The 21730-nt window shown below is 42.2% G+C and overlaps 2 protein-coding genes across 2 annotated transcripts in view; one reads left to right on the forward strand and one right to left on the reverse strand.

Annotated features, from left to right (window-relative positions):
• Nucleotides 1-19064, forward strand: part of LOC130308970 (oocyte zinc finger protein XlCOF22-like) — a 34565-nt gene extending 15501 nt beyond the window's left edge. The window contains exon 2 of the mRNA XM_056552282.1: nucleotides 16988-19064. Within this exon, the coding sequence (XP_056408257.1) occupies nucleotides 16988-18387 (1400 nt within the window). The 3' untranslated portion in view covers nucleotides 18388-19064. The remainder of the gene's footprint in view (nucleotides 1-16987) is intronic.
• LOC130308814 (oocyte zinc finger protein XlCOF7.1-like) overlaps nucleotides 1-21730 on the reverse strand; it is a 178421-nt gene that overhangs the window by 103531 nt on the left and 53160 nt on the right. The gene's annotated exons all lie outside the window — the stretch shown is intronic.

Consider the following 21730-nt stretch of genomic DNA (forward strand, 5'->3'; position numbering starts at 1 on the left):
ATAATGTGTTGTCTCCTCTCTCTTCATACTGATAATGTGTTGTCTCCTCTCTTCATACTGATAATGTGTTGTCTCCTCTCTTCATACTGATAATGTGTTGTCTCCTCTCTTCATACTGATAATGTGTTGTCTCCTCTCTTCATACTGATAATGTGTTGTCTCCTCTCTTCATACTGATAATGTGTTGTCTCCTCTCTTCATACTGATAATGTGTTGTCTCCTCTCTTCATACTGATAATGTGTTGTCTCCTCTCTTCATACTGATAATGTGTTGTCTCCTCTCTTCATACTGATAATGTGTTGTCTCCTCTCTTCATACTGATAATGTGTTGTCTCCTCTCTTCATACTGATAATGTGTTGTCTCTCTTCATACTGATAATGTGTTGTCTCCTCTCTTCATACTGATAATGTGTTGTCTCCTCTCTTCATACTGATAATGTGTTGTCTCCTCTCTTCATACTGATAATGTGTTGTCTCCTCTCTTCATACTGATAATGTGTTGTCTCCTCTCTTCATACTGATAATGTGTTGTCTCCTCTCTTCATACTGATAATGTGTTGTCTCCTCTCTTCATACTGATAATGTGTTGTCACCTCTCTTCATACTGATAATGTGTTGTCTCCTCTCTTCATACTGATAATGTGTTGTCTCCTCTCTTCATACTGATAATGTGTTGTCTCCTCTCTTCATACTGATAATGTGTTGTCTCCTCTCTTCATACTGATAATGTGTTGTCTCCTCTCTTCATACTGATAATGTGTTGTCTCCTCTCTTCATACTGATAATGTGTTGTCTCCTCTCTTCATACTGATAATGTGTTGTCTCCTCTCTTCATACTGATAATGTGTGTCTCCTCTCTTCATACTGATAATGTGTTGTCTCCTCTCTTCATACTGATAATGTGTTGTCTCCTCTCTTCATACTGATAATGTGTTGTCTCCTCTCTTCATACTGATAATGTGTTGTCACCTCTCTTCATACTGATAATGTGTTGTCCACTCTCTCTTCATACTGATAATGTGTTGTCTCCTCTCTTCATACTGATAATGTGTTGTCTCCTCTCTTCATACTGATAATGTGTTGTCTCCTCTCTTCATACTGATAATGTGTTGTCACCTCTCTTCATACTGATAATGTGTTGTCTCCCTCTCTTCATACTGATAATGTGTTGTCTCCTCTCTTCATACTGATAATGTGTTGTCACCTCTCTTCATACTGATAATGTCTCTCTCTTCATACTGATAATGTGTTGTCTCCTATCTTCATACTGATAATGTGTTGTCTCCTCTCTTCATACTGATAATGTGTTGTCTCCTCTCTTCATACTGATAATGTGTTGTCTCCTCTCTTCATACTGATAATGTGTTGTCTCCTCTCTTCATACTGATAATGTGTTGTCACCTCTCTTCATACTGATAATGTCTCCTCTCTTCATACTGATAATGTGTTGTCTCCTCTCTTCATACTGATAATGTGTTGTCACCTCTCTTCATACTGATAATGTCTCCTCTCTTCATACTGATAATGTGTTGTCTCCTCTCTTCATACTGATAATGTGTTGTCTCCTCTCTTCATACTGATAATGTGTTGTCTCCTCTCTTCATACTGATAATGTGTTGTCTCCTCTCTTCATACTGATAATGTGTTGTCTCCTCTCTTCATACTGATAATGTGTTGTCACCTCTCTTCATACTGATAATGTGTTGTCACCTCTCTTCATACTGATAATGTGTTGTCACCTCTCTTCATACTGATAATGTGTTGTCTCCTCTCTTCATACTGATAATGTGTTGTCACCTCTCTTCATACTGATAATGTGTTGTCACCTCTCTTCATACTGATAATGTGTTGTCACCTCTCTTCATACTGATAATGTGTTGTCTCCTCTCTTCATACTGATAATGTGTTGTCTCCTCTCTTCATACTGATAATGTGTTGTCTCCTCTCTTCATACTGATAATGTCTCCTCTCTTCATACTGATAATGTGTTGTCTCCTCTCTTCATACTGATAATGTGTTGTCTCCTCTCTTCATACTGATAATGTGTTGTCAACCTCTCTTCATACTGATAATGTGTTGTCTCCTCTCTTCATACTGATAATGTGTTTGTCACCTCTCTTCATACTGATAATGTGTTGTCTCCTCTCTTCATACTGATAATGTGTTGTCTCCTCTCTTCATACTGATAATGTGTTGTCTCCTCTCTTCATACTGATAATGTGTTGTCTCCTCTCTTCATACTGATAATGTGTTGTCTCCTCTCTTCATACTGATAATGTGTTGTCTCCTCTCTTCATACTGATAATGTGTTGTCTCCTCTCTTCATACTGATAATGTGTTGTCTCCTCTCTTCATACTGATAATGTGTTGTCTCCTCTCTTCATACTGATAATGTGTTGTCTCCTCTCTTCATACTGATAATGTGTTGTCTCCTCTCTTCATACTGATAATGTGTTGTCTCCTCTCTTCATACTGATAATGTGTTGTCTCCTCTCTTCATACTGATAATGTGTTGTCACCTCTCTTCATACTGATAATGTGTTGTCTCCTCTCTTCATACTGATAATGTGTTGTCTCCTCTCTTCATACTGATAATGTGTTGTCTCCTCTCTTCATACTGATAATGTGTTTTCTCCTCTCCTCATACTGATAATGTGTTGTCTCCTCTCTTCATACTGATAATGTGTTGTCTCCTCTCTTCATACTGATAATGTGTTGTCTCCTCTCTTCATACTGATAATGTGTTGTCTCCTCTCTTCATACTGATAATGTGTTCACCTCTCTTCATACTGATAATGTGTTGTCACCTCTCTTCATACTGATAATGTGTTGTCTCCTCTCTTCATACTGATAATGTGTTGTCTCCTCTCTTCATACTGATAATGTGTTGTCTCCTCTCTTCATACTGATAATGTGTTGTCACCTCTCTTCATACTGATAATGTGTTGTCACCTCTCTTCATACTGATAATGTGTTGTCATCTCTCTTCATACTGATAATGTGTTGTCTCCTCTCTTCATACTGATAATGTGTTGTCTCCTCTCTTCATACTGATAATGTGTTGTCTCCTCTCTTCATACTGATAATGTGTTGTCACCTCTCTTCATACTGATAATGTGTTGTCTCCTCTCTTCATACTGATAATGTGTTGTTCTCCTCTCTTCATACTGATAATGTGTTGTCTCCTCTCTTCATACTGATAATGTGTTGTCTCCTCTCTTCATACTGATAATGTGTTGTCTCCTCTCTTCATACTGATAATGTGTTGTCTCCTCTCTTCATACTGATAATGTGTTGTCTCCTCTCTTCATACTGATAATGTGTTGTCACCTCTCTTCATACTGATAATGTGTTGTCTCCTCTCTTCATACTGATAATGTGTTGTCTCCTCTCTTCATACTGATAATGTGTTGTCTCCTCTCTTCATACTGATAATGTGTTGTCTCCTCTCTTCATACTGATAATGTGTTGTCTCCTCTCTTCATACTGATAATGTGTTGTCTCCTCTCTTCATACTGATAATGTGTTGTCTCCTCTCTTCATACTGATAATGTGTTGTCTCCTCTCTTCATACTGATAATGTGTTGTCTCCTCTCTTCATACTGATAATGTGTTGTCTCCTCACTTCATACTGATAATGTGTTGTCTCCTCTCTTCATACTGATAATGTGTTGTCTCCTCTCTTCATACTGATAATGTGTTGTCTCCTCTCTTCATACTGATAATGTGTTGTCTCCTCTCTTCATACTGATAATGTGTTGTCTCCTCTCTTCATACTGATAATGTGTTGTCTCCTCTCTTCATACTGATAATGTGTTGTCTCCTCTCTTCATACTGATAATGTGTTGTCTCCTCTCTTCATACTGATAATGTGTTGTCTCCTCTCTTCATACTGATAATGTGTTGTCTCCTCTCTTCATACTGATAATGTGTTGTCACCTCTCTTCATACTGATAATGTCTCCTCTCTTCATACTGATAATGTGTTGTCACCTCTCTTCATACTGATAATGTGTTGTCTCCTCTCTTCATACTGATAATGTGTTGTCTCCTCTCTTCATACTGATAATGTGTTGTCTCCTCTCTTCATACTGATAATGTGTTGTCTCCTCTCTTCATACTGATAATGTGTTGTCTCCTCTCTTCATACTGATAATGTGTTGTCTCCTCTCTTCATACTGATAATGTGTTGTATCCTCTCTTCATACTGATAATGTTCTCCTCTCTTCATACTGATAATGTGTTGTCTCCTCTCTTCATACTGATAATGTGTTGTCTCCTCTCTTCATACTGATAATTGTCTCCTCTCTTCATACTGATAATGTGTTGTCTCCTCTCTTCATACTGATAATGTGTTGTCTCCTCTCTTCATACTGATAATGTGTTGTCTCCTCTCTTCATACTGATAATGTGTTGTCCTCTCTTCATACTGATAATGTGTTGTCTCCTCTCTTCATACTGATAATGTGTTGTCTCCTCTCTTCATACTGATAATGTGTTGTCTCCTCTCTTCATACTGATAATGTGTTTGTCTCCTCTCTTCATACTGATAATGTGTTGTCTCCTCTCTTCATACTGATAATGTGTTGTCTCCTCTCTTCATACTGATAATGTGTTGTCTCCTCTCTTCATACTGATAATGTGTTGTCTCCTCTCTTCATACTGATAATGTGTTGTCTCCTCTCTTCATACTGATAATGTGTTGTCTCCTCTCTTCATACTGATAATGTGTTGTCTCCTCTCTTCATACTGATAATGTGTTGTCTCCTCTCTTCATACTGATAATGTGTTGTCTCCTCACTTCATACTGATAATGTGTTGTCTCCTCTCTTCATACTGATAATGTGTTGTCTCCTCTCTTCATACTGATAATGTGTTGTCTCCTCTCTTCATACTGATAATGTGTTGTCTCCTCTCTTCATACTGATAATGTGTTGTCTCCTCTCTTCATACTGATAATGTGTTGTCTCCTCTCTTCATACTGATAATGTGTTGTCTCCTCTCTTCATACTGATAATGTGTTGTCTCCTCTCTTCATACTGATAATGTGTTGTCTCCTCTCTTCATACTGATAATGTGTTGTCTCCTCTCTTCATACTGATAATGTGTTGTCACCTCTCTTCATACTGATAATGTCTCCTCTCTTCATACTGATAATGTGTTGTCACCTCTCTTCATACTGATAATGTGTTGTCTCCTCTCTTCATACTGATAATGTGTTGTCTCCTCTCTTCATACTGATAATGTGTTGTCTCCTCTCTTCATACTGATAATGTGTTGTCTCCTCTCTCATACTGATAATGTGTTGTCTCCTCTCTTCATACTGATAATGTGTTGTCTCCTCTCTTCATACTGATAATGTGTTGTATCCTCTCTTCATACTGATAATGTCTCCTCTCTTCATACTGATAATGTGTTGTCTCCTCTCTTCATACTGATAATGTGTTGTCTCCTCTCTTCATACTGATAATGTCTCCTCTCTTCATACTGATAATGTGTTGTCTCCTCTCTTCATACTGATAATGTGTTGTCTCCTCTCTTCATACTGATAATGTGTTGTCTCCTCTCTTCATACTGATAATGTGTTGTCACTTCTCTTCATACTGATAATGTGTTGTCTCCTCTCTTCATACTGATAATGTGTTGTCTCCTCTCTTCATACTGATAATGTCTCCTCTCTTCATACTGATAATGTGTTGTCTCCTCTCTTCATACTGATAATGTGTTGTCACCTCTCTTCATACTGATAATGTGTTGTCACCTCTCTTCATACTGATAATGTGTTGTCACTTCTCTTCATACTGATAATGTGTTGTCTCCTCTCTTCATACTGATAATGTGTTGTCTCCTCTCTTCATACTGATAATGTGTTGTCTCCTCTCTTCATACTGATAATGTGTTGTCACCTCTCTTCATACTGATAATGTGTTGTCTCCTCTCTTCATACTGATAATGTGTTGTCTCCTCTCTTCATACTGATAATGTGTTGTCTCCTCTCTTCATACTGATAATGTGTTGTCTCCTCTCTTCATACTGATAATGTGTTGTCTCCTCTCTTCATACTGATAATGTGTTGTCTCCTCTCTTCATACTGATAATGTCTCCTCTCTTCATACTGATAATGTGTTGTCTCCTCTCTTCATACTGATAATGTGTTGTCTCCTCTCTTCATACTGATAATGTGTTGTCTCCTCTCTTCATACTGATAATGTGTTGTCACCTCTCTTCATACTGATAATGTCATCTCTCTTCATACTGATAATGTGTTGTCTCCTATCTTCATACTGATAATGTGTTGTCTCCTCTCTTCATACTGATAATGTGTTGTCTCCTCTCTTCATACTGATAATGTGTTGTCTCCTCTCTTCATACTGATAATGTGTTGTCTCCTCTCTTCATACTGATAATGTGTTGTCTCCTCTCTTCATACTGATAATGTGTTGTCTCCTCTCTTCATACTGATAATGTGTTGTCTCCTCTCTTCATACTGATAATGTGTTGTCACCTCTCTTCATACTGATAATGTGTTGTCACCTCTCTTCATACTGATAATGTGTTGTCTCCTCTCTTCATACTGATAATGTGTTGTCACCTCTCTTCATACTGATAATGTCTCCTCTCTTCATACTGATAATGTGTTGTCTCCTCTCTTCATACTGATAATGTGTTGTCACCTCTCTTCATACTGATAATGTGTTGTCTCCTCTCTTCATACTGATAATGTGTTGTCTCCTCTCTTCATACTGATAATGTGTTGTCTCCTCTCTTCATACTGATAATGTGTTGTCTCCTCTCTTCATACTGATAATGTGTTGTCTCCTCTCTTCATACTGATAATGTGTTGTCTCCTCTCTTCATACTGATAATGTGTTGTCTCCTCTCTTCATACTGATAATGTGTTGTCACCTCTCTTCATACTGATAATGTGTTGTCTCCTCTCTTCATACTGATAATGTCTCCTCTCTTCATACTGATAATGTGTTATCACCTCTCTTCATACTGATAATGTGTTGTCTCCTCTCTTCATACTGATAATGTGTTGTCACCTCTCTTCATACTGATAATGTGCGGCGCTGCAGTCTACCACAACTAACACCTGGTGCCAACCTCTAGATGTTTCGCCATTACAGCGGCGTTCTCAAGAGGTCAGACACAAAAGGGGGTTATTTATAATAATGCCCTCTGACATCATCATCAATGGACCCAATAGAACAACCAATCAGGGAACTCCTCACATAACCGAAAATCAACGGCCGTACACAGAACTCACCTGGATATTACTTCCAGGTACAAATCTCCTTTGGACCAACAAGTTTGTACCTGGAAGTAATAGGCAGGTGAGTTCTGTGTATATTAAAAGTTGGGGGCAAGATATATAACGCTGCAGGGGGGCAGACATATAGCCTATATATCAACCCCCCCCCCCAGCGCATTTATAATATGCCCCCCGCAGCACATTAATAAACATATGACCACCTCCGGCGCATTCATAAATACATACAACCCCTCCCCCCCCCCCCCCGGTGTATTTATAATGTGCCCCCACCCCCGCTGTGCATTTGCCATAATATGCCAGGCTGGCCCTATGATGCTGATTGAATACTTTTCATACAGAGTGCTGTGTGGGCCTATGTATATGGAAGCGCTGTGGGGTCCAGATGAGGCTATATGTCTGCCCCTCCCCCCAGCGCTTCTATATTCATATACCCCTGCTGCACTCCCCTGTGGTGGCATATTATGACAAATGCACTGCGGGGGGCACATTATAAACACACTGCAGGGGGTATATATTTATAAATGCGACGCCGGTGGTCATATCTTTATTAATGCGCTGCGGGGGGTATATATATAAATGCACCGGCGGGGGGGGTATATAATTATAAATGCGCCGCCGGTGGTCATATCTTTATTAATGTGCTGCGGTGGGTATATATAAATGCGCCGGCAGGGGGGTATATATTTATAAATGCTCCACCGGTGGTCATATCTTTATTAATGTGCTGCGGGGGGTATATATATAAATTAGCCGGCGGGGGGGGGTATATATTTATAAATGCGACGCCGGTGGTCATATCTTTATTAATGCGCTGCGGGGGGTATATATAAATGCGCCGCCGGTGGTCATATCTTTATTAATGTGCTGCGGGGGGTATATATAAATGCATCGGCGGGGGGTATATATTTATAAATGCAACGCCGGTGGTCAAATCTTTATTAATGTGCTGCGGGGGGTATATATAAATGCGCTGGCAGGGGGTATATATTTATAAATGCGCTGGGGGGCTAGATATATATGCTATATGTCTGCCCCCCTGCAGTGCTCTATATTTTGCCCCCCACAGTGCTTTTAATATACATATGGCCCCCGCTGCCACTCATAATGTTCATTTTAAAAACCCAACTGGGAGCCCTGAATGGCTCCTCAGCACCGGCCATTCAGGGCTCCAGGCGGAGGATAAAAAAACAAAAACGAAAGTAAAAACACAGGATACATCACAGAGGAGCGGAGCATGCCGCCCACTCATCTGCTTTATAACTTCTCATCACATCAGGTCTCAAAAGTGAAACCCAGTGCGATCAATCCCTCAGCCCCTGTACTACAACCCCCATGATGGACCAGACTCTGTTCCATGATGGAGGTAGAAGTACAAACACTAAGGTAGCCTCCCCAGCCGCCGGCAGACTCCCACAGCCAGGGAATTACTACTCCCATCATGGAAACAAGTCTGTTCCATGTTGGGAGTAGTAGTAGTCCTGGCTGCGGGAGTCTGTAGGTGGCTGACTTCTCATACTAACGGATGAAAAACTGATGCACAAGGAGGCCACAGCAGTGACTTTCCCTGTGTCCACATCATTGTCAAAGACGGGTGTCCCTGCTCCTTGTGGCAGTGGTATCAAACTGCGGCCCTTCAGATGTTGCAAAATTTCAGCTCCCAGCAGCCCGGACAGCTGTTTGGCATGCTGGGAGTTGAGGTTTTACAACATCTGGAGGGCTACAGTTTGAAGACCACTGCACAAAGGGATACGATGAGAGGGAGGCCTCAATTTCCCTCACCTAGGGGTCCTGAGACCCCACCTTGTCGGCGTGATTCGTCAATCAATTCTGACCAGCGAATCACGGCTTTTCAGTGCTGATCAGGTCTCTGGTGACCCGATCGCCCGGAAAATAAAGGTGATCGGGCTGTCAGAGCCCGATCACCATGAAGGATAGGAGGGAGGTAGCAGGGGTGCCACCTCCTTCTATCCCCTGAACTAACCGACCAATGGCAAGAGGGGGGCGGGAGGGTTAAAGTTGAGTGGCGGGGAGTTGCTTACCGCCGATCAGGGGCTGCCATGATCAGCGGCTTTGATAGTTGAGGCGCGGAGGCAGCAGGCGGCAGTGAAGATCGTTGGTGAGTGATCTTCACTGACACCTTGTAAAAGTTATCAAAACTACAACTCCTAGCATGCCTTTGGCTGTCTGGGCATGCTAGGAGTTGTAGTTTTGCAACATCTGGAGGTCCACAGTTTGGAGACCACTGTGCAGTGTGTGGTACTCCAAATGTTGCAAAACTACTACTCTTAGCATGCCCAGACAGCCAAAGGCATGCTGGGAGTTGTAGTTCTGTAACATCTGGCCCTTCAGATGTTGCAGAACTACAACTCCCAGCATGCCATTTGGCATACTGGTAGTTGTAGTTTTGCAACACCTGGAGGTGCAGTGGTTTCCACTCTGTGTCCCCCCAGATGTTACAAAACTACAATGCTCAGCATGCCCAGACAGTCAGGCATGCTGAGCGTTGTAGTTCTGCAACTTCTACGTCCTTAGATGTTGCCGAACTACAACTCTTATCATGCCTGGACAGTCTGGGCTTGCTGGGAGTTGTAGTATTTCAACATCTGGGGGGACACAGTTTGGAGACCATTACACTGGATTCCAAACTGTGCCTCTTCCAGCTGTTGTATAACTACAACTCTCAGCTTGCCCTTCGGCTGTCTGGGCATGCTAGGAGTTGTGGTTTTACAGCATCTGGAGGGCCACAGTTTGGAGACAACCGTGCAGTGGTCTTCAAACTGTGGCCCTCCAGATGTTGTAAAACTACAACTCAGTATGCCTGGACAGTCTGGGCATGCTGGGAGTTGTAGTATTGCAACAGATGGAGGCAAAAAAAGTACAGGGTACATTCACACGAGCAGGGATTTACAGTGAGTTTCTGCAGCTCAAACTCCCAGCGGGAAACTTGCTGTGAACCCGACCGTGTGCATGTACTCTAACAACACTACACTACACAAAATAAAACACTAAACCCCCTTACACTGATCCCCCCCCCAATAAAAATGAAAAACGTCTTGTTATGCACTGTTTCTAAAACAGAGCCTCCAGCTGTTGCAAAATAACTTCCAGTATTGCCAGACAGCCATTGACTGTCCAGGCATGCTTTGAGTTTTGCAACAGCTGGAGGCGCCTTGTTTAGGAAACACTGCCTAACGTAATTTGGCGGCGGAGACAAGTGTAATGCTTGCATCCGGGTCTGTCCCGATGCAAATCCCTAATTTAGTCCTCAAATGCGTATGTTGCTCTCTCACTTTGTAGCCCTGTTGTATTTCAAGGAAACAGTTTAGGGCCACATATGGGGTATTTCCCTATTCAGGAGAAATTGTGTTACAAATTTTGCAAAGGAAAAGTTGGGGGCTACACCAGCATGTTGGTGTAAAAAAAAAAAAAAATGTTTACACTAGCATGCTGGTGTTGCCCCATACTTTTCATTTTCACAAGAGGTAAAAGGAAAAAAAGACCCCCAAAATTTGTAATGCAATTTCTCCTGAGTACAGAAATACCCCATATGTGGGCATAAAATGCTCTGCGGATGCACAACAAGGCTCAGGATTGAGAGCGCACCATGTACATTTTAGGCCTAAATTGGTGATTTGCACAGGGGTGGCTGATTTTACAGCGATTCTGACATAAACGCAAAAAATAAAAAACCCACATGTGACCCCATTTTGGAAACTACACCCCTCACGTAACGTAACAAGGGGTATAGTGAACCTTACCACCCCACAGGTGTTTGACGAATTTTTGTTAAAGTTGTACGTGAAAATGAAAAATTTGATTTTTTTCACTAAAATGCTGGTTTTACCCCAATTTTTTCTTTTTCACAAGGGGTAATAGGAAAAAATCCCCCCAAAATTTGTAACCCCATTTCTTCTGAGTAAGAACATACCCCATATGTGGATGTTAGGTGCTCTGCGGGCGAACTACAATGCTCAGAAGGGAAGGAGCAAAATTTGATTTTTGGAGAGAGAATTTGGCTGGAATTGAAGGCCATGTGCGACCTTCATGGTGCCAGAACAGAAACTACACCCCTCACATAATTTAATAAGTGGTGCAGTGAGCATCTACGCCCCACAGGTGTCTGACAGATTTTTTGAACAGTGGTCTGACTTCTATTCCAACCAAATTCTCTCTCCAAAAGCCCATTGTCGCTCCTTCCCTTCTGAGCCCTCTAGTGCATCTGCAGAACACTTTACATCCACATATGGGGTATTTCCTTACTCGAGAGAAATTGGGTTACACATTTTGGTGGCTTTTTCTCCTTTTACCCCTTGTTAAAATGAAAAAAACAAGAACATGCCAGTGTAAAAATGAAGATTTAAATTTTTCTCCTTCACTTTGCTGCTATTCCTGTGAAACACCTAAAGGGTTAACAGACTTTCTTAATGTCATTTTGAATACTTGGGGGAGGGGAGCAGTTTTCATAATGGGGTCATTTATGGGGTATTTCTAACATAAAGACCCTCAAATTCACTTCAAAACTGAACTGGTCCCTAAAAAATTCTGATTTTGAAATTTTTGAGAAAAATTTGAAAATTGCTGCTAAAAGTTTGAAGCCCTCTGATGTCTTCCAAAAGTAAAAATATGTCAACTTTATTATGCAAATATAAAGTAGACATATTGTATATGTGAATCAATATATCATTTATTAGAAATGTCAATTTTCCTTACAAGCAGAGAGCTTCAAAGTTTGAAAAATGCTAAATTTTCAAATTTTTCATGCCATTTTTGAATTTTTCACCAAGAAATGATACAAGTATCGACGACAATTTACCATTAACATAAAGTAGAATATGTCACGAAAAAACAATCTCAGAATCAAATTCATAAGTTAAAGCATCCCAGAGTTATTAATGCTTAAAAAGACAGTGGTCAAATGGGCAAAAAATGGCCTGGTCCTTAACCCCTTGGGGACGGAGGCCATTATGACCCTAAGGACGGGAGCATTTTTTGCAAATCTGATGACTGTCACTTTAAGCATTAATAACTCTGGGATGCTTTTACTTATAAATTTGATTCCGAGCTTGTTTTTTTGTGACATATTCTACTTTATGGTAGTGGTAAATTTTCGTGGTAGTGGTAAATACTTCATCATTTCTTGGTGAAAAATTCACAAATTTTATGAAAAATTTAACAATTTAGCATTTTTCTGACTTTGAAACTCTCTGCTTGTAAGGAAAATAGACATTCCAAATAAATGATATATTGATTCGCATATACAATATGTCTACTTTATGATTACATCCTAAAGTTGACATGTTTTTACTTCAAAGTTCAGCAGCAATTTTCCAATTTTTCACAAAATTTTCAAAATCAGAATTTTTCAGTTTTGGAGTGGATTTGAAGGGCCTTCATATTAGAAATACCCCACAAATGACCCAATTATATAAACCGCACCCCCCAAAGTATCCAAAATGACATTCAGTAAGTGTGTTAACCCTTTAGGTGTTTCACAGGAATAGCAGCAAAGTGAAGGAGAAAATTCACAATCTTCATTTTTTACACTCGCATGTTCTTGTAGACCCAATTTTAGAATTTTTACAAATGGTAATAGGAGAAAAAGCCCCCCAAAATTTGTAAACCAATTTCTCTCGAGTAAGGAAATACCTCATATGTGTATGTCAAGTGTTCAGCGGGCGCAGTAGAGGGCTCAGAAGTGAAGGAGCGACAATGGGATTTTGGAAAGTGAATTTTGCTGAAATGGTTTTTGGGGGCATGTCACATTTAGAAATCCCCGATGGTGCCAGAACAGCAGAAAACCCCACATGGCATACCATTTTGGAAACTACACCCCTCAAGGCACGTAATAAGGGGTCCAGTGAGCCTTAACACCACACAGGTGTTTGACGACTTTTCATTAAAATCGGATATGTAAATTAAAAAAAATGTTTTCACTAAACTGCAGTTTTCCCCCCAAATTTACCATTTTTACAAAGGGTAATGGGAGAAAATGCCCCCCAAAATTTGTAACCCCCATCTCTTCTGAGTATGGAAATACCCTATGTTAGGACGTAAAATGTTCTGTGGGCGAACAACAATGCTCAGAAGAGAAGGAGCGCCATTGAGCTTTTGGAAAGATAATTCGTGTGGAATGGTAGTCAGGGGCCATATGCGTTTACAAAGCCCCCCGTGGTGGCAGAACAGTGGACCCCCCCACATGTGACCCCATTTTGGAAACTACACCCCTCACAGAATTTAATAAGGGGTGCAGTGAGTATTTACACCCCACTGGTGTTTGACAGATCTTTGGAACAGTTGGCTGTGCAAATGAAAAATTACATTTTTCATTTTCACGGACCACTGTTCCAAAAGTCTTTCAGACATCTGTAGGGCATGAATGCTCACTGTACCCCTTAATATATTACATGAGGGGTTTAGTTTCCAAAATGGGGTCACATGTGGGGGGGTCCATTGTTCTGGCACTATGGGGGCTTTGTAAACACACGTGGCCTTCAATTCCGGACAAATTTTCTCTTCAAAATCCCAATGGCGCTCCTTCTCTTCTGGGCATTGTAGTGCACCCATAGAGCACTTTACATCCACATATGGGGTATCGTCTTACTCAGAAGAAATGGGGTTACAAATTTTGGGGGGCTTTTTTCCTATTTTCCCTTGTGAACATGAAAAATATAGGGTAACACCAGCATTTTAGTGAAAATTTTTTTTTTTTTTCATTTTCCCATCCAATTTTTATGAAAATTCGTCAAACACCTGTGGAGTGGTAAGGCTCACTATACCCCTTGTAACGTTCCGTGAGGTATGTAGTTTCCAAAATGGGGTCACATGTGGGTATTTATGTTTTTGCGTTTATGTCAGAACCGCTGTAAAATCAGCCATCCCTGTGCAAATCACCAATTTAGGCCTCAAATGTACATGGTGCGCTCTCACTCCTGAGCCTTGTTGTGCGTCCGCAGAGCATTTTACGCCCACATATGGGGTATTTCCGTAATCAGGAGAAATTGCTTTACAAATTTTGGGGGTCTTTTTTTTCCTTTTACCGCTTGTGAAAATAAAAAGTATGGGACAACACCAGCATATTAGTGTAAAATTTTTAATTTTTTTTTACACTAACAGGCTGGTGTAACCCCCAACTTTTCCTTTTCATAAGGGGTAAAAGGAGAAAAAGTCCCACCAAAATTTGTAGTGAAATTTCTCCCGAGTATGGAAATACCCCATATGTGGCCCTAAACTGTTTCCTTGAAATACAACAGGGCTCCAAAATGAGAGAGCGCCATGCGCATTTGAGGACTAAATTAGGGATTGCATAGGGGTGGACATAGGGGTATTCTACACCAGTGATTCCCAAACAGGGTGCCTCCAGCTGTTGCTAAACTCCCAGCATGCCTGGACAGTCAGTGTCTGTCCAGAAATGCTGGGAGTTGTTTTGCAACAGCTGGAGGCTCCGTTTTGGAAACACTGCCGTACAATACGTTTTTCATTTTTATTGGGGGGGACAGTGTAAGGGGGTGTATATGTTGTGTTTTACCCTTTATTTTGTGTTAGTGTAGTGTTTTTAGGGTACATTTGCACTGGCTTGTTACGGTGAGTTTCCTGCTAGGAGTTTGCGCTGCGGCGAAAAATTTGCCGCAGCCCAAACTTGAAGCAGGAAACTTACTGTAAACCTGCCTGTGTGAATGTACCCTGTACCCTGTACATTCACATGGGGGGAAACCTCCAGCTGTTTCATAACTACAACTCCCAGCATGTACTGACAGACCGTGCATGCTGGGAGTTGTACTTTTGCAACAGCTGGAGGCACACTGGTTGGAAAACCTTCAGTTAGGTTCTGTTACCTAACTCAGATTTTCCAACCAGTGTGCCTCCAGCTGTTGCAAAACTACAACTCCCAGAATGTACTGATCGCCGAAGGGCATGCTGGGAGATGTAGTTATGCAACAGCTGGAGGTACTTAACTACAACTCCCAGCATGCTGTTTGGGCATGCTGGGATTTGCAGTTTTGCAACATCTGGAGGGCTACAGTGTGTAGACCACTGCACAGTGATCTCCAAACTGTGACCCTCCAGATGTTGCAAAACTACAAATCCCAGCATGCCCAGACAGCAAACAGCTGTTTGGGCATGCTAGGAGTTGTAGTTTTGCAAGATCTGGAGGGATACAGTTTAGAGACCACTGTATAATGGTCTCAGACTGTAACCCTCCAGCTGTTGCAAAACTACATATTCCAGCATGCCCAAACAGTTGTCTGGGCATGCTGGGAGTTGTAGTTTTGCAACATCTGGAGGGCTACAGGTTAGAGACCACTGTATAATGGTCTCAGACTGTAGCCCTCCAGATGTTGCTAGGCAACTTACCGGCTTCCATAGGATCCAGGGAGCCGTCCTCTTCTGCCGCACGTCATCGCCGCCCGCCGATCACCATCCCCCGCCGGTTTCCCCGTTCTGCCCCGCCTATTGTGGGTGGGCAGGATGGGGAAAATGAAAGTTAACCTCCCCGCCCCCGTTCTGCTATTCTGTTCGCGTCTAGACCACCAATAGCAGGGATAGGAGGGGTGGCACCCCTGCCACCTCACTCCTTTCCCTTCAGGAGGATCGTAAGTGTCTTAGACACCCGCGATTCCCCTTATATTCCGGGTTACCATAGACCCGTAATGACCCGGAATCGGCACAAATCGCAAGTGTGAATTCCCTTGCGATTTTTGCCAATCGCCAAAATGGGGGGGGTCTGATGACCCCCCTTGGGCATTTGCGCGGGGTGCCTGCTGATCGATATCAGCAGTCACCCCGGTCTGGTCCCCGCCCGGCGCGCCGGGCGTATGGATATGCCCTTCGTCCTTAAGTACCAGGGAGCAAGGGCATATGCATTTGGCCTTCGTCCCCAACAGGTTAAGGTCAAAATGGGCTTCGTCCCCACGGGGTTAAAAAGTAGTAAAGCATAACTAAGACTATGCATTGTATGGACCTGACTTAGATTTTAATGCACAGTTAATACAATGTAAAATCGGTCCCACAAAAAACAAGCGCTTAAACCCAGTGTAGATGGAAAAATAAAAGACTTATGGCTATGAGGAGAGAAGGAAAAAAAGAAAACACAAAAGCCTAAATTTCCTGGGTTGTTAAGGGGTTAAAGGGGTATTCCAGGATTTTTTTTTTTAATATGCTACAGGGGCTGTAAAGTTAGTGTCATTCATAATATAGTGTCTGTACCTGTGTGTGACGGTTTTCTCACAATTCTTCTGTGATTTTCGCCCCGCTATTTATTTTTAACAGCATACAAAATGACTGTTGTCTCAGATTTTTCCCAGCTTGCAATGCGGCCCAGACCTGACATCACTAGTCACCTGATGACAGGGAGCCTGTCTGCTTCAATGGGTGGAGCGATCGCTTGGTGGGAGAGAGATCAATCTACAACTAATTGTATTTTTGCAACAGCTGTAGGCACCCTGATTGAAAACCACAGGTCTTTTGAATGGATGCAGCTCATTTATGTTTCAATGGGTGGGGTGGCTCGTGTGAGAAGGAGTAAAATGGAATTATGGGATTTGTAGGCAAAGATGGAAACTCAAACAGGAAATATCAGTTCACAAATAGCTAGCCACAGTGTTATGGTAATCTCACAACATAGCCATTTAGCTTCAAGACAAGCGCAGATCCTTCCTAAGCATGTCCATTACTGCCTGCCAGGTACATACTAAATCACCTTATGGTGGAGAACCCCTTTAATACTGATAATAAAATCTGTGTTATTCTCTGCAGATTCTTGTACCAGGAGATCAGAGGAGAATCTTATATCTTCAGATTATAAAGCAGATGATGATATCACACAAGATACATATGAAGAACATTCCATTATCCCAGATACACCCTCAGCCCTTCACAGCCAAGATCTGTCATCTCATCCTTATATACAGGTCCTGTCTTCTCAGTCATCACAGGATGTTCAGCAAAATAAAGGTCACAGAAGGGGTGTTGGACATCAACGAGCTCATACAGGAAGAAAAACGTATTTATGCTCAGAATTTGGGAAATATTTTACTTTTAAATCAGGTCTTGTTACACATCAAAGAACTCACGCAGGAGAGAAGCCATTTTCATGTTCAGAATGTGGGAAATGTTTTACTCAGAAATCAGACCTTGTTGTACATCTAAGAACTCACACAGGAGAGAAACCATTTTCATGTTCAGATTGTGGGAAATGTTTTGCTCAAAAATCAGTTCTTTTTAAACATCAAAGAACTCACACAGGAGAGAAGCCATTTTCATGTTCAAAATGTGAGAAATGTTTTACTCGGAAATCAGGTCTTGTTGTACATCAAAGAACTCACACAGGAGATAAGCCATTTTCATGTTCGGAATGTGGGAAATGTTTTACTTTTCAATCAGGTCTTGTTGTTCATCAAAGAACACACACAGGAGAGAAGCCATTTCCATGTTCAGAATGTGGGAAATGTTTTGCTCAGATATCAGATCTTGTTAAACATCAAAGAACTCACACAGAGGAAAAGCCATTTTCATGTTCAAAATGTGGGAAATGTTTTACTCGGAAATCAGGTCTTATTGTGCATCAAAGAACTCACACAGGAGAGAAGCCATTTTCATGTTCAGAATGTGGGAAATGTTTTACTAAGAAATCATACCTTGTTCAACATAAAAGAACTCACACAGGGGAGAAGCTGTTTTCATGTTCTGAATGTGGAAAATGTTATACTAACAAATCAAGTCTTGTTAAACATCAAAGAACTCACACAGGGGAGAAGCCATTTTCATGTTCAGAATGTGGAAAATGTTTTCATGGGAAAACAAATCTTGTTCTACATCAAAGAACTCACACAGGGGAGAAACCATTTTCATGCTCAGAATGTGGAAAATGTTTTACTCAGCAATCACATCTTGCTGTACATCAAAGAACTCACACAGGGAAGAAGCCATTTTCATGTTCAGAATGTAGAAAGTGTTTTACTGACAAATCAAGTCTTGTTAAACATCAAAGAACTCACACAGGAGAGAGGCCATTTTCATGTTCAGAATGTGGAAAATGTTTTACTAGGAAAACAAAACTTGTTCAACATCAAAAAACTTGTATAGGGGAGAAGTCAATTCAGAGCAATAAATGATGCAGATAACACATCTATATATTATCCATGTACATAGGATATCTGACATTTATACATATATCATATACTACATCTCCAAACTTGTTACCAATTGTTATTAAAAGTTTTCTTTCTTATATTATTTATTATTCTTATATTCATCTCCGCACACTGGACTTATAATAAATGTAATTGTCAGGAACCGGACTGGAAGCGGGTAGTGGATCCTCTGTGTTAGTGAGGCGATGGCGTGGGCCTTACCAGAGGACCGGTTCTAAGAAGTTACTGGTTTTCACAAGAGCCCGCTGCAAGGCGGGATGGATTTGCTGCAGCGGTAACTCCCAGGTCGTATCCCCCGATAGCGACTCAACCTCACTAACAGCTGAGATAGGCATAGTAAACAAGGACAAGGCGAAGGCAAGGTCGGACGTAGCAAAAGGTCAAGGCAGGCGGCAAAGGTTCGTAGTCAGGGGCAACGGCAAGGGTCTGGATACACAGGCTTGGGAACACAGAACGCTTTCTCAGGGCACTAGGCAACAAGATCCAGCAAGGACAGGAAAGGGAAGTGGGTTTTTATATGTTTGGGAGTGATTAGCACTGATTGGGCCAGGCACCAATTAGTGGTGAACTGGCCCTTTAAATTTCAGAGAGCACCCGCGCCCGGAACATGACAGCAGGGGAACGGGGCAGGCGAGAGGACTAGGATGCGACCCGCGGGCGGGCGCGTCCTGCCACGCGGATCGCATCCCCACCGGTGATAACAGAGCAGCGCTCCCGGTCAGCGGGTCTGACCGGGGCGCTGCACGGTGAAGAACGCCTCGAGTGCTCCGGGGAGGAGCAGGGACCCGGAGTGCTAGGCGTAACAGAACCCTCCCCCCTTTTGGTCTTTGGTCTCCCCCTCTTTTTGGAGCCCAGGAATCTGCGGACAAGCTCTTTGTCCAGAATGTTGGCCTCAGGTTCGCAGGACCTCTCTTCTGGACCACAATTCTCCCAATCAATGAAAAAAAATCTTTTACCTCGGACAATCTTGGAGGCGAGGATCTCTTTGACAGAGAAGACATCAGAGGAGCCAGAAACAGGAGCAGGAACAGTGACCTTGGGAGAATAATGGTTAAGTATAAGAGGTTTGAGAAGAGATACATGGAAAGAGTTAGGAATACGAAGAGAAGAAGGAAGATGGAGCTTGTAGGAGACAGAATTGATTTGGTTTTTGATTTTAAATGGCCCGAGGTAACGAGGACCCAACTTGTAGTTAGGGACATGAAACCGTATGTATTTGGCAGAGAGCCACACTTTGTCACCAGGAACAAAGACAGGAGGAGTTCTTCTCTTTTTATCCGCATGTCTCTTCATACGAGAAGAGGCCAGTAAGAGCGACTTATGAGTCTCCTTCCAGATAGATTAATTCATCCACGGCAGGAACTCCAGAAGAAGTGGGAATGGGGAGGGGAGCAAGCGGGTGATGGCCGTACACCACAAAAAATGGAGATTTGGCGGAAGATTCAGAATTTTTGAAATTGTATGAGAATTCAGCCCAGGGCAGAAGGTCGACCCAGTCATCTTGGCGGGAGGAGACAAAATGTCGTAAGTAGTCACCAAGAATCTGGTTCACTCTTTCCACTTGTCCATTGGATTGGGGGTGATAGGAGGAAGAGAAATTTAATTTGATCTTTAATTGATTACAGAGAGCTCTGCAAAATGTTGACACGAATTGAACGCATCTATCCGAGACGATATGCGTGGGAAGCCTGTGAAGACGAAAAATCGCCAGAAAAAATTGCTTCGCCAACTGTGGCGCAGAAGGAAGGCCAGGAAGCGGAATAAAATGAGCCATTTTGGAAAAACGATCAATGACCACCCAGATGACAGTGTTGCCATGGGATAAAGGAAGGTCAGTGATGAAGTCCATGGCTATGTGGGACCAAGGTTGTTCAGGCAACGGCAGAGGAAGGAGAAGACCTGCAGGCTTCTGGCGTGGGGTCTTGTCACGTGTACACACTGTACAGGCTTGTACAAAATCGGTCACATCCTTTTCCAGGGAGGACCACCAATAGTGTCTGGCAATCAACTGTATAGATATTTTGATTCCAGCGTGAGCAGCCAGAAGGGAAGAATGGCCCCATTTTGAGGATCCGGAGGCGAAGACGTGGAGGAACATACGTTTTTACTGGAGGAATAGACACCAAAGAAGCAGGAGCAGAAGAGATCAGACACTCAGGAGGTATGATGTGGTGAGGAAGGGTCTCGGCTTCTGAGGCATTGGTGGTACGTGATAGAGCATCAGCCCTGACATTCTTGTCTGCGGGACAAAAATGGATTTAAATGTTGAAACATGCAAAAAACAACGACCATCTAGCCTGGCGAGGATTTAGCCGCTGGGCGGATTGAAGATAAGACAAATTTTTGTGATCTGTATAGATGGTGATGGGATGAAGGGATCCTTCTAGAAGATGTCTCCACTCCTCAAGTGCCAACTTAATAGCCAATAGTTCACGGTCTCCCATGGAATAGTTTTTTTCAGAAGGAGAAAAGGTTTTGGAGAAAAATCAGCAGTGATATTTTTACCTTGAGCGGATTTTTGTAGCAGAACAGCTCCGCCTCCAACTGAGGAGGCGTCAACCTCGAGGAAGAAGGGCTTCAGAGGATCTGGTCTGGACAAGACTGGAGCAGAGCTGAAGGCGGCTTTGAGGTGGTTAAAGGCTTCCTCCGCCTGTGGCGGCCAGGATTTCGGATTAGCATTTTTCTTAGTCAATGCTACAATAGGAGCAACGATGGTGAAGAAGTGGGGAATAAATTAACGATAATAATTTGCAAATCCGAGAAATCTTTGGATAGCTCGTAGGCCAGTGGGACGAGGCCAATCTACTACCACCGATAGCTTATCAGGGTCCATTTGAAGACCTTGACCGGACACAATGTATCCCAGGAAGGGGAGACTGCTGCGTTCAAATAGACATTTCTCAATTTTGGCGTAAAGATGATTTTGACGTAGTCGCTGAAGCACTTGATGGACATGAAGGCGATGTTCCTCTAGGTTGGAGGAAAAAATGAGGATGTCATCAAGATAGACTACCACACAGGAATACAGCATGTCCTGAAAAATCTCATTAACAAAGTCCTGAAAGACTGCTGGGGCATTGCAAAGTCCAAAGGGCATGACAAGGTATTCAAAGTGACCATCTCTAGTATTGAAGGCTATTTTCCATTCATCACCTGCACGAATACGGATGAGGTTATATGCGCCCCTTAGATCAAGTTTGGTGAAAATCTTAGCTCCCCGCAGTCGATCAAAGAGTTCGGAGATGAGAGGCAGAGGATAGCAATTTTTTACTGTAATTTTATTAAGACCGCGGTAGTCAATACA

The sequence above is a fragment of the Hyla sarda genome, chromosome 1 (genome assembly GCF_029499605.1).
Source record: "Hyla sarda isolate aHylSar1 chromosome 1, aHylSar1.hap1, whole genome shotgun sequence".
Lineage (NCBI taxonomy): Eukaryota > Metazoa > Chordata > Amphibia > Anura > Hylidae > Hyla > Hyla sarda.